The 13,908-nt window shown below is 37.1% G+C and overlaps 1 protein-coding gene across 15 annotated transcripts in view; it reads left to right on the top strand.

The window, feature by feature from the left end:
* The window catches only part of OtopLa (Otopetrin-like a), a 349,564-nt gene that overhangs the window by 235,286 nt on the left and 100,370 nt on the right, over positions 1 to 13,908 (top strand). For 2 of the 15 annotated variants that reach the window (XM_069819338.1, XM_069819337.1), the window contains exon 1: positions 2,163 to 2,401. The exons of 12 other annotated variants lie outside the window; for them this stretch is intronic. In XM_069819338.1, coding sequence (XP_069675439.1) covers positions 2,229 to 2,401 — 173 coding nt within the window. In that variant the 5' untranslated portion in view covers positions 2,163 to 2,228. Of the gene's footprint in view, positions 1 to 2,162; positions 2,402 to 13,908 lie in introns of those variants that run through there. One more of the 15 variants, XM_069819344.1, reaches the window with a different exon arrangement.

Here is a 13,908-nt window from a genome sequence, read left to right as displayed (position 1 = left end):
TCCTGTTCCTTTTCTTCTTTTTATATTAGTTTCTTAATCTTTTCATCTATTTTCTTCATTCTATTTGTTTTATTGTTCTCTTTCTTTCATCTCTTACTTCTTTCTATCTTTACTTTATTTTCTGGTTTTTTTTCCATTATTTTTCCTTTTTCATTTTTTAATGTTTTATAGATTTTCTTATTTCTTCCCGTCTTTCATTCCTACTTGCCACTTCGTTTACTTCTTATAATTCAAATTTCGTCAAGGTATTTCTGCTGTCCACCAACTTTGTGTTCTGAAGAAGCTAGTAGGTAGCTAGGGAGGTATTTATTATTGCTGATAATTCGATAGCATGGCTGATGATATTTTTACTAATGATGTTGACATATGAAGCCAGTTGTGTAGACCAATTTACCACAGAATCGTTGCCCAGGGTGCGCCATAGAAGGCTGGTCTAGCGATGCCACGATGTTAGGATGTTATGGGGGAACCTGAGCTTCCGGAGAAAACCCTGGACCTTGGACTTGTCCAACACAAGTCATAGATCAGGGATACTTCGGGGATTGAACTCTGGTCTATAGAATTATGATTCCAGCGTTCTAGTCACTGGGTGATGAGTTAGATTATACTTAGAAATGGCATTTAAGGAACCCGAAGGTTCATTGCCGCCCTCACATAAGCCCGCCATCGGTCCCTATCCTGTGCAAGATTACTCCACTCTCTATCATCATATCCCACCGCCCTCAAATCCATTTTAATATTATCCTCCCATCTACGTCTCGGCCTCTCCAAACGTCTTTTTCCCTCCGGCCTCCCAACTAACACTCTATATGCATTTCTGGATTCGCCCATACGTGCTACATGTCCTGCCCATCTCAAACGTCTGGATTTAATGTTCCTAATTATGTCAGGTGAAGAATACAATGCGTGAAGTTCTGTGTTGTGTAACTTCCTCCATTCTCCTGTAACTTCATCCCTCTTAGCCCCAAATATTTTCCCAAGAACCTTATTCTCAAACACACTTACTCTGTTCCTCTCTCAAAGTGAGAGTCCAAGTTTCACAACCATACAGAACAACCGGTAATATAATTGTTTTATAAATTCTAACTTTCAGATTTTTTGACAGCAGACTAGATGACAAAAGCTTCTCAACCGAATAATAACAGGCATTTCCCATATTTATTCTGTGTTTAATTTCCTCCCGAGTGTCATTTATATTTGTTACTGTTGCTCCAAGATATTTGAATTTTTCCACCTCTTCGAAGGATAAATCTCCAATTTTTATATTTCCATTTCGTACAATATTCTGGTCACGAGATATAATCATATACTTTGTCTTTTCGGGATTTACTTCCAAACCTATTTCTTTACTTGCTTCCAGTAAAATTCCCGTGTTTTCCCTAATCGTTTTTGGATTTTCTCCTAACATATTCACGTCATCCGCATAGACAAGCAGCTGATGTAACCCGTTCAATTCCAAAGCCTGTCTGTTATCCTGAACTTCCTAATGGCATACTCTAGAGCAAAGTTAAAAAGTAAAGGTGATAGTGCATCTCCTTGCTTTAGCCCACAGTGAATTGGAAAAGCATCAGATAGAAACTGGCCTTTACGGACTCTGCTGTACGTTAGATTATAAGACATTTTTAATTTCTTGCCAACTTATTTTTCCTGCTGCCCACTGTAGAACATGGTTTTTTAGATATGGACAGAAGGCTTTACGTACATTTCGAAAGGAACCAGGCTCAAAAAACAGTCTTTAAGATTCGTCTTTCTCGGTAGGTTTTAATTCCTCGAACGTCTGATCAAATAGGAAGCGTCTGATAACCGAGAAGTTGCTGTCTTTGTTTATGAAGTACGTTTCGATGGGCCGTCCGTGTAGTAGGCAATAATAAACAGTCCCGGACATAATTTTAGGTGGAAAACATGACGGTAAGAGGCTATCTGGGAGATCAAGATTCGATATATGGGGTGGGATCACACTGTGTCTTCAAGAGAACCAATAGCAGCCGTACGAGGTCCGTTCCCGCCAATTCGGTGGTGACCTCGCAAGGTCAGTAGGACGTCACCCCCGTGGTCCAGCACACAGCATCCTCGCGCCCGTGCGCCGGGCCGTGTGGACCCCGGGACGCTGCGCGCGCATCTCCTGCCCGCTGCTGCAGTTCAGTCTCTCGGAGTAGCACTGGCCTGCCTACCGAGCCAGGGGCAAGTCGCGCGCGACACGACGCCAAGTTTGGTGAATATCTGCTGGGATGGTGGGCGGGGGGGACGTCAAGGTCGCCACCGTGGACGTGGAGTCCGTGGACAACATGGCGACACTTCCTGTGTCCAGGGCTCATGGCGGAAGTGACGTAACTGCCGAGAAGAATAATGTGACCAACAAAGAAATGGAGCTCAAGAAAGTGCGGCCCCAACCTCTTAAAAGGTAACCTTGCTTCACGTTCCGACCGCCTTGTACCGCGGCGGGAAAAAAAATAATTCGCCAGAGACTCGTTACTGACGGATGCTTATTCCAAATTTAATGAAAATCTGTCGAAGTTTTTCTAAACAAGAATTTACAAAAGGACACGCTCTCTCAAGAATAACATTCTTCTTTTTATTTTTAGTTTTTAAGACAGTACAATAAAAATGAGTCTAAGTTCGTTATCATATTTAAGGTGAAAACCATTGCAGATGAAAATAATTTCTTAAACTCGACAACCAATCAGAAGCGGAGTAATCTGTGTACGAGGGTGTTTCTGTTTGTGATGTCTGAAACCGCGGATAAGAAATGCATGGTATGTTGCCATTGCACTGTTATAGATATTAAAGTAACGATTGTCCTTTTTTTTAGAGGCAACAGCCGTGGGTTCGAATCCCATCGCTTTGGACAAGAATATTTATCTGTTGCCAGTGTCATGGCCTATACTGTATTAGGTAGAGATCCAGTGTTGTGCCCGCCCTCATGTTACGAGAGTCTCGCTGTGCATATAAGGGTTGAAATTACCTTAAGGGCATAAAAAATCGTGCGATGTGAAGGGTGTAATGCACAAGAAATACAAATGATTTGTATCGTTTCGGTTATTAAATTCTTGTGGAATTGAAAGGAATAACTGGGAAAAAATCACGACGAATTTCTCAAATAGGAATTAGTAGATCCCAAACTATAGAAATGTTTTATTCTCTTTATTACTAGTTTTAAAAATTACTATAAAATTCTCTGCGTAGTGATTTTGTATAGAGAGTACATTAATATGCATTCATTGATTTTCACACGTGGTTCTAATTAACAAAGAATATGAAATAGTTGAAAACACTGAAAACACATTTCTGGTTTTTACTGTCCTAATATAATGTTAGGCCTATACTTGTAAGCTATAAGGAGATCGCGCCTAAAATAACGTTGCATGAAAACATTTCTATAATTTGTTGAATAATTTAATTCGAATCTTGAAGTGATATTTTGCAAAACGACTTCAACTTTGAGCGATATGTACACATGTATTTAGTCCATTAGGAAAAAAATGTAATCACAAATTTAATAATTTAAATACCTATTTAGTTCTCAATTGCAGCTGGCTACGGACTGGAAGGTCCGGGGTTCGATCCCGAGTGGTGACGAGATTTTTCTCGTTGCAAAACTTTCAGAACGGCCTCGAGGTTCACTCAGCCTCCTATAAAATTGAGTACCGGGTCTTTCCCGGAGGTCAGAGCGTGGTGCCGACCATACCACCTCATTTTAGTGCCGAGGTCATGGAAAGCATGGGGCTCTATATCCATGCCCCCCAAGTGCCTTCATGGTACGTGACGGGGATACCTTTACCTTTTTTTTATTTAGTTCTCAATTGGTACTGCACGTAAGGGAACCGGGCTATAAGAAACAGTCGTTCATAAATTTTAATAATTTTCTCAACTCGGTTATTTAACGACGATGCATCAACTAGTAGGTTATTTAGCGTCGATGGGATTAGTGATAGCGGGATGATATTTGACGATATGAGACCGAGAATTCGCGCTAGATTACCTGACATTTTCTTACGGTTGTGGAAAACCTCGGAAAAACCGAATCAGATAATCAGTCCAAGCTGGAATCGAACCCACGCCCGAGCGCAACTCCGGATCGGCAGGCAAGCGCTTCAACCGACTGAGCGATGCCGGTGACTAATTTTAATTGTATTAAGACGAATATTCATATAATGTTACCAAATTCATTCATTCATTTTAAACTTACTAGCAACAATAAAATAAATAAATAAATAAATAAATAAATAAATTAATTAATTAATTAAGAAACATGTTTGTAAAGCACCGTAGAACATCTAGGCTGAATTATATTGAGTTACTCGTATTTTTTTTATAGTTTTAGAGAATAGATAAATTTAGTTAAATTAAAAATCTAGTATAATAAGGTAAATGTCGAGTACTGACAGTTTTGCAATTGAAGTCTGGACATAAAAGAGGCTGTAAGTGCCACAGAGTAAAACCCTATAAAACAGGGCTTTATCGTGCAACTACAGTGGCAATGTAACCAATACATACATTTTGCATATCTATTGGAGAAGCTAGGACCTAAATTAAATTCCAATGACACTTATCCTCTTTTCTTAGGGACTTAGGCTCTTTTTTTTTTTTTCGGAAAAACTAATTTTCGAAGATATTGACACCTACAGCTTTTATGCCTAGCCCTCAATTATAGAACTAATACACTTTAAACTATACAGGGGGATACATAAGTAGGTATACATTAATATAATAATTGTATTAAGTACAAATGGGGGTTATATACCAACAAAAAGTCACATGACATCGATCGACATCAATTTAACTGTCTGATCAATCCGTTATCGATTGTAATCCACATGTATTACTGTATACCTATTTATGCCCCACCATGTATAATTAAATGCAGGTCCATGACATTATACATTCATTAAATCCTAGTCTATATATTATGAGGCGTTCGGAAGCCAAATCGACAAACTCCACTTTCTGTTTAATTGAATAACGCGGTTAAAGGCATCCTAAGGACAAAATTGATCAGTTTCACAGCGATTAACCTCGGCTGTAGTCATGCAGACCGCAGCATCTGTTCGCTTTGCTGATTACTGTAGCGAAAATTCAGAAGTTTTCGATTTTAGTTCCTATTTTTTCAGGTCATTCTAGTAGAGTTAATCGGTTTTGTTTCTAAATGCCTCATATAAGACATACTTAGAAACATGTACCCCTAACTTAAAAAATTAGCACTTTTTAATAGTTCTTTCATCTGATATTATTTTTATACTACATGGTTTTATTATTAATAGACTAACATATGAAATATTAAATCAGCAACGTTAAGACGTGCTCAAATAATTGTTGCATATTATTTTTATTGCAAAGTACGGAAGAAATGGACTATCCAATGCATTTTTGAGCACCATACTTTCTAAGATTAATGCGTTCTAATTTCAACATCCTTCCAAAAGTCGCCCTGGTTGGAGCAGTTGGTATAGCGCTGGCCTTCTATGCCCGAGGTTGCGGATTCGATCCCGGGCCAGGTCGATGACATTTAAGTATGCTTAAATGCGACAGGTTCATGTCAGTAGATTTACTGGCATGTAAAAGAACTCCTGCGGGACAAAATTCCGGCACACCGGCGATACTGATATAACCTCGGCAGTTGCGAACGTCGTTAAATGAAACATAATATTTTTAACATCCATTCAAAACTATCTCGTAGTACAGTGTGTTACGCTATCGTGCACAGGATAATTACAACATTAAGGCCTATGCGAATCAGTTCAGAACCGAATGATTAATGCCTGTACGTAGAATCTAAAATAAACTGTGATTTCCATTTTTTTTTTTTTTTACATTTGTCCCCCTTGAAGTAAGTTACATATTGCGACCATGGGACAAGAATATCGTTTTATATCATAAACAGTAACTTCGGAAGTGAACTGAAACTCGTTTAATATTACATAATGTAACTAAAATCCTTCAATACTTTCCATATACGCCTGGTGTTTTTCATAAATATGTTAATTCTTCGTGATGTTTTCTCTCCAAGTAGGTTTATTATTATTATTATTATTATTATTATTATTATTATTATATTACCGGTTGTTCTTTATGGCTGTGAAACTTGAACTCTCACTTTGAGAGAGAAACATAGGTTAAGGGTGTATGAGAATAAGGTGCTTAGAAAAATATTTGGGGCTAAGAGGGATGAAATTACAAGAGAATGGAGAAAGTTACATAACACAGAACTGCACGCATTGTATTCTTCATCTGACATAATTAGGAACATTAAATCCAGACGTTTGAGATGGTCAGAGCATGTAGCAAGTATGGGTGAATCCAGAAATGCATATAGAGTGTTAGTTGGGAGGCCGGAGGGAAAAAGACCTTTAGGGAGGCCGAGACGTTGATGGGAGGATAATATTAACATGGGTTTGAGAGAGGTGGGGTATGATGGTAGAGACTGGATTAATCTTGCTCAGGATAGGAACCGTTGGCAGGCTTATGTGAGGGCGGCAATGAACCTCCGGGTTCTCTAAGAGCCATAAGTGAGTGAGTATTGTTATTGATCGCTGCAAAGTAAAGGCATTTTCATTAACGTGTTCTATCTGAATCTTCACATGAACAAAGTTGACAAACGTACGCCGAGTAGGCAGCCTCAGGCATAGAATCCCGGGCCAAAGCCAATACTGTTAGTTCCACTCCAAGTCATATCTGGCGTGGAAATGTTCACGTATTCGTTCACAATCGTGCATGAGAGCGAGTAGAGACGTGCAAGATTTGACTTTTTTTAACCTGGACATTTTTCTGTAGATAAACAGTTTTAATTCAGAAGGAAGTCTGCGAGGTTTACTGCCTACATCCTCAAACTATTGTTAGATACTTTTGACAAAGTTAAACTTTACTACGAAAGTCGACTTTGGGAAGTCTTCATCCAAAGTCTCGTTTATGAATACGGCCCTTGGTGACATTGTAATAAAGGTTGAACCTTCAGGCTTGAATTATAGATCAATTTCCATAGAATGTTAGATAATTGTAAATTATGGGTTTTTAAGACATTCAACTGTCAGTAATGTAGGCTATAACGTCAGAAACCTGATTGATTTTTTTTAGCCCTACGGCAGCTCTAGGAACTTCAACCGACCATAACCTTTCAACAAAGTAGTGCGCCTACATATTGGGCTGTTAGACTGCTACATGATAATAATTATTTTCCTGGACGATGGATAGATCTGAATGGTCCTTTCACCTGACCACCGAGGTCACCAGATTTCACGTTTTTGAGTTTTTATTTTTGGTGCTACGTAAAAGGCAGAAAGCCTGTTAATGATTTCCAGGACATGCACCACACATTCATAAATGCCATAACTACAATTAAGGCGTTCTCTGGAACAAAAACGTAACCTCAGAATCTTAAATTTGAGATACAGAGCATCAAACATTTTAGATCTCGTATAGCAGCATTGCACAGAACGACATTTAAATGTTTCTAGAGAGTGCCGTGTTTGTTGGAGGGAAATAATATTTTGTCAGGAAGGACTTGTGTTATTAAGGACTCAATATACGCTGGAAGCGGAAAAACGATGTAGTGTACGTTAAGTTGTTATTACAGGGAACGCCTCAATTACTGAAGACAGTCCACACCTGTGGAGTAACGGTTAGAGCGTCTGGTCGTGAAACCAGGTGGCCAGGGTTCGATTCCCGGTCGAGGTAAGTTACCTGATTGAGGTTTTTCTGGGGTTTTCCCTCAACCCAATATGAGCAAATGCTGGGTAACTTTCGGTGCTGGACCCTGGATTCATTTCATCTCATTCAGACGCTAAATAACCAAAGATGTTGATAAAGCGTCGTAAAATAACCTATAACCCTTTACCCCGAAGACATGGTAAGTACATAAACCAAAATCGAATAGCAATGAGATTTCCCGAGCAACAAAAGGCGTACTGTATAATAAAACTACAATCTTTTGGGAATATTGTGTACCAAACAGAATTTTAAAATGTTTTTTTCAATAGCGAGTACTAGACTTTGTATCATTTACTCAAAGTGTCATGTAAGCGTGTGGCAAGGTAACAGCAGATCTTTCTGCAGCAGAAACGTTGCCCTCGTACTCCATGGGAGATAATCTACATAGCACCGGATAATGATGAAAATGATTATGATAGTTAAGGGGTTATGTAGGTATAGTTTACAGCAGTAAAAATTTTGGAAATATTAAACATTTTTTCCTCTATTACTATATCTTGTACAATAATGAAAATTTGTATGTGTAAAACATATCCTTCTGCTATATGAAAACATATTTTTACGATTTAAAAAAAATGTTTATATATATTTTTTCAAAATTCAAAGTTCACAGTGCAGTGATGAAGCGTTTTCTTCATAACTCATAAACTTGTTAACTTTTTCATGTTCTCTCTCTTTTACTTTATTGCTGAAACTCATGTTTACAATGCCCTTTCAACTACATTCCTTAAAAAACCATTTTTTTATTTTGCGTTAGATATTTGACCATTTTTTAAATAAATTTATTTTTTATCAGACAATCTATCAAAGGTAGAGAAGTGATTTTGCATCATATTGTAGATATGACATGCATAAATACACACACAAAATTTCATCACAGAATATTGGATACTTTTTGAGTTATGAGAGAAACGCTTCATCACTGCACAGTGAACTTTGAATTTTGGAAAAAAAAAAAATACAAATATTTTTTTTTTAATCTTAAAAACATATTTATCATATAGCAGAAAGGCACTGTTTTACAGATACAGTAATGGAGGGGAAAAAAGTTGAATATTTCCAAAATTTTACTTCTTTAAACTGTACCTAACCCCTTAATGGAACAATGGTGATATACCAGTTGGGGATATGAGAGTGTCCAAGGAAATTCTACCACCAAGAAATATCTTCTTCCACTACAAAATCCACTTGGACACATCGGAATTCGAACTCGGGTTACCGGCCTGAAAATCTGAAGCTCTAGCTATTCAATTAGTTATGCTCTGAATTTAAGAATGTTTTTTTTAGTAGGTTATTTTACGACGCTTTATCAACAGCTTTGGTTATTTAGCGTCTGAATGAGATGAAGGTGATAATGCCGGTGAAATGAGTCCGGGGTCCAACACCGTAAATTACCCAGCATTTGCTCATATTGGGTTGAGGGAAAACCCCGGAAAAAACCTCAACCAGGTAACTTATCCCGACAGGGAATCGAACCCGGGCCACCTGGTTTCGCGGCTAGACGTGCTAACCGTTACTCCACAGGTGTGGACTATTAAGAATGTTTATTTAAGGGGAGGCAGAGGTAAAATTTTCGAACAAAACTGAAGAAAAAATGAAAATTTGGTTTTTTCCATTTTATCTTTATTTTCATATTCCGATGTTAGTTTTTGATTTTGTGCCCTTAAAAGTATGAAATTAAAACCAAGATAACTGTATTACTATAATATTCCCATAATAAACTAATATTTATCATTATTTATATACCTTCTCTGAATATATAAATAAAAAGAAATATTGAAAATTTCTTACAATATGGTGCATGGAGCATTTTATATGAAACGATATAACGTTTTATAAAATTATTAATATGAATAGAAGTATTGCACTTAGAAAGTTGAAACTTGGTACTAATAACATACTTAGTATCCATGATCAATTTCAAACAAATCGGATAAATTTTGTGGATTTTGAAATATTCACCTCTGCCTCTCCTTAAAGTTATTTCAGTTTAATTTTGTAGCACGTATGGGCGAATCCAGAAATGTATATAGAGTGTTAGTTGGGAGACCGGAGGGAAAAAGACCTTTAGGGAGGCCGAGACGTAGATGGGAGGATAATATTAAAATGGATTTGAGGGAGGTAGGGTATGATGATAGAGACTGGATTAATCGTGCACAGGATAGGGACCAATGGCGGGCTTATGTGAGGGCGGCAATGAACCTTCGGGTTCCTTAAAAGCCATTTGTAAGTAAGTTATATACATCCTGTACTTCAAACGTAAAATAACGATTGAAACTGCTTGCTGTAGTGTCAGTTTGTAAATATCTATTTATTACAATGTTGTTAATATATTACACTTTACTATGTACTTTCAAAGCCGGGAAGATTTTGAGTTCTTATGGGAATATACAGGAATATAACTGTCAAAGTGAAAAAGTAAACAAATATAGCTACCACGCGAAGAAACACAAACACAAAGCTGCTCCACACAATTCGCCGTTTATGGCTATGAAAGAGCTCGCAGACAAAAGCACCTCCTTTACGGCCGTCCATGTACTTCATATAAAACTATATTGCAGAGTACAGCGCACACGATTGCCCCCTTCTTACATTCTCTCTGGCACTAATTTTGATTGTTAAAAGACTAGGAGACGCGCAGCAAAGAATATGGTTCCACCGTGAAGAAGAAAATGCGTTCTTTCTTTTTTTCTCTTTCATCTCTATCTATTGTTACGACACAATCAAACTTCAGAGCAAAGATAGTTGCAGTTTCTGATTGTGTGGTGTTTAGTCAGGTTCATCATAATCAAAGGGTTTTTCTTCACTATTTGTTGTAAATTGTCGAATAGAAATCTGACTGTTCTTACGACAGTTTTACCAAACCAAAACATATAGTTTACTTTATAACAATTTGATAATTTTATAATTCCTCAGTAATAACAAAAGTCTGAAATAAAATTTCATAAACCCACCTTTCGATGATTTTCACTTTTTGACTAACTGTGGTAACTTTCGAGGAATATCACTTTGTTGATGTCGTACAAAATTTTGTCCAATATTCTTTTGAGAAGATCAACTGTGTACGTAGATGAAATTATTGGGGGTCATCAGTGCTGTTTTAGGCGTAATAGATTGACTATTGATCAGATTTTTTATATTCGACAGGTATATGAGAAAAAATGGGAGTAAAAGAGTACAGTACATCAGTTATTCATAGATTTCAAAAAGGCATATGACTCGGCTAAGAGAGATTATTTATATAATATTCTTATCGAGTTTGATATTCGGGTTCCTTAAAGGCCATTTGTAAGTAAGTAAGTAAGTTGTTCGAACAGGTAAATGTTAAGGACCCCATACACGCAAAGATTTATCAGAGACTTTATACAGGTAAGTCTGAATTGGATGATTCACCATACATGATCAGACTTACCTCCTAGACGTACGTCGTAAAAGGTCGTTGAATTCAATTATTTATTTATTTGGTAAGAGTTAAGGCCATGAGGCCTTCTCTTCCACACTACCAGAAGTGAAATATAAAGGGCGACCCATATTATGTCCAACTTTTTATTGCTCTGTAGTAGCGAAACCAATCAGGTTAAGTGACCCATTCCACCGCTAAAATGTACCGCGTTCCATACTATTAAAAGCACAAAAGAGGCTGTCATTTTATTTTACTTTATTGTGTTCTCAGTACGGTCCGAAACATTTAATGTAATCAGAAAAATGTAGTGTAAATCTTAAAACATCAACCATGGCCACAAGACTGTCTGTGTACGATCGAACACGAATTGCTGCTCGAATGGAAGTGAGACAGTCCCCAATTATAGTGCAGAGATGGTGCAGAATGGTGAAAGGAAGAAATGCGACGCTGGACTACAAGACCATCAAGAGACTTCACGCCAACTTGATTCGCACTGGCTCAGTTACGCAACAGAAGGTGCTGGCCGACCAAAAACAGTGATCACAGAGGAGGCCAAAGCAGCCGCTACTGGGGCCTTCCAGAGAAGTTCTAAGAAATCCATTCGACAGTACCAGCGGGAATCTGATGGAGTTTGCGGAGTCTCTACTAGCATGTATTCAAGAGAAACCTAATCTTTTGCGACACTTTCTATGGTCAGACGAGAGGAGTGTGGCCGGGTGCCAAATGAAATGCTTGTGAGAGCAGTACGGAACGTTCAGCCACGTCTGGACAAATGTGCAGCAAATGCTGCTGCTTATATTGAATTTTAATATTGGTGGAATTTTAAGCAGTCTTAATGACTAGACTATTAGTTCATGCTACTTTGATCCTGTCATGTTAATTCATTTACTTGTGATAAACGAATAAAAAGTTGGACATAAATATGGGTCATCCTTTACATTGAAACAATAGCAATAACAAGAGCGGTAAAATTAATGGTAATACTTTAATATAAAATCGTTATCATGCACATTAAGGAGCTTACATATAATGAAATATTGACTAAACATGATACATAATTAAGTAATTACAATTTACATCCTAATTCTACTTTATAATAGACCTAAATGACGGACGGAGTTGCGCAATAAGAGACCAAGCACCAAAAAGCTGTTTCGAGATATCGACCATTGAAATAAATCTGTTTTTTTTATAAAACATTTTATGCATACATAAAACATTCATACTATTAAAAAATTAGCACAAATAATAACAAAAAAGGCTAACCGATTTTTAATAAGAGACGAGCAGTTAAATTAATATTTCAAAACAAAATAAATTAATTAATTTTATGCGAATTTTTTTATAAATAGTAGCAAAATTGAGATATCGCATTCTTGACTTTTTCCTACTTAAATTAGCCTGCTATCAACAGATTTGTGCAAATATCTCTCTCTCTCTTTTTTTTTTTTTTCAAATTGTTGGTGGGTATTTTATTGCGTCAGTCCGTCCAATTTATACAAATACACAGAATCTTAATATATAAAATTGAATGTGGGTATGTATGTATGTATGTTCTCTATACAAATCTATACGCTATGACCGATATGTGCCAAAGTTTGCACATTTAACCTTCATAACCAGGAGAAGAACATAGGCTACATTAAAATCGGACAAATAGACGTTAAATTAATTAAAAAGATAAAATCATAAAATATATACGGTCAAATATTAATGTATAATATTAAATGCAATCTTCTACAGTCAACTGTTCTTTATTATTGTCTGTTGTATTCAACATCGACTTTCATGAGGTCATGGAAAAAGCAAAACGATACAAAATAACATTGTAGATACATCATGAAGGCCAAAATCTAGACAATTCATGCAGTAAGTATCTTTATGCAGTCCAGAACCGTATTATGTGTTTCTCGAGATAGTTGTAGATAGTGAGCAGACTGTGTTTTATCAAACTGAATTCTTGAATTCTTTGAAATCACTGGCTCTTGATGACAGCAGTGATATTACTGATACAGCAAAGCTTGAGATTTTATCCGCTGCATTGATCAAGATGTTAGTACAGGAACCACCACTGGTTGTAGTTTTCATGCCAACTACCTTGCCTCCGTCTCCTTACTTCATAGGCTGTCTGTCGCATGTAATTACTGCAGCTCTAGTAACCTATAAAAATCAGCTAACACTCACGAATCAGTCCCATATAAAAGTAAGTAATTCTTAATTCTCAATTTAAACTTATTAACTGTTCCTATGTTGGAATGCAATCACTTGAGAAATACTAATCCTTCATGGTTTTGCCACAGTCTAGTATATACAGTCACGAAGCTTGAGTTGTGTGCTAGGAACAATAGACTGTGCCGGTACTATTTCGCATTGCCTGTAATGAGGCGATATTAGCGATCCTAGCGGTTAGCAACTATCTATGGATGCATATTTACTATGTATTGAGCTTCGTGACTGTATAGGCCTATACTAGACTGCGGTTCTGCGATCATTTTTTTTCGCCATTTCTTACCGCCATTCTTAAATAGCATATCTGTAGTTTTGCTGTTATAACTTATGAACGTCAAAGAGAACTACTTAAAACTAAGCAGTCCATAGTGTGGAGTAGTGGTTTGCGGAACTGATGGGTTCAAATCTCGGTTCGTATAATTTATCCGGTTGAGATTTTCTTCGAAGTTTTCCCTTAAATCAGTAAAAGAAAATGCTGGGTAATATTCGGCGCAGGATCCTAGACTCATTCCTCTGGCAATATCTCCTTCATTTCACTCAGACGCTATAATAATCATAGAAGTTAATGAAATGTC

The sequence above is a fragment of the Periplaneta americana genome, chromosome 2 (assembly GCF_040183065.1).
Source record: "Periplaneta americana isolate PAMFEO1 chromosome 2, P.americana_PAMFEO1_priV1, whole genome shotgun sequence".
Taxonomy (NCBI): Eukaryota; Metazoa; Arthropoda; class Insecta; order Blattodea; family Blattidae; genus Periplaneta; species Periplaneta americana.
This window is presented reverse-complemented; position numbering and strand designations above follow the sequence as displayed.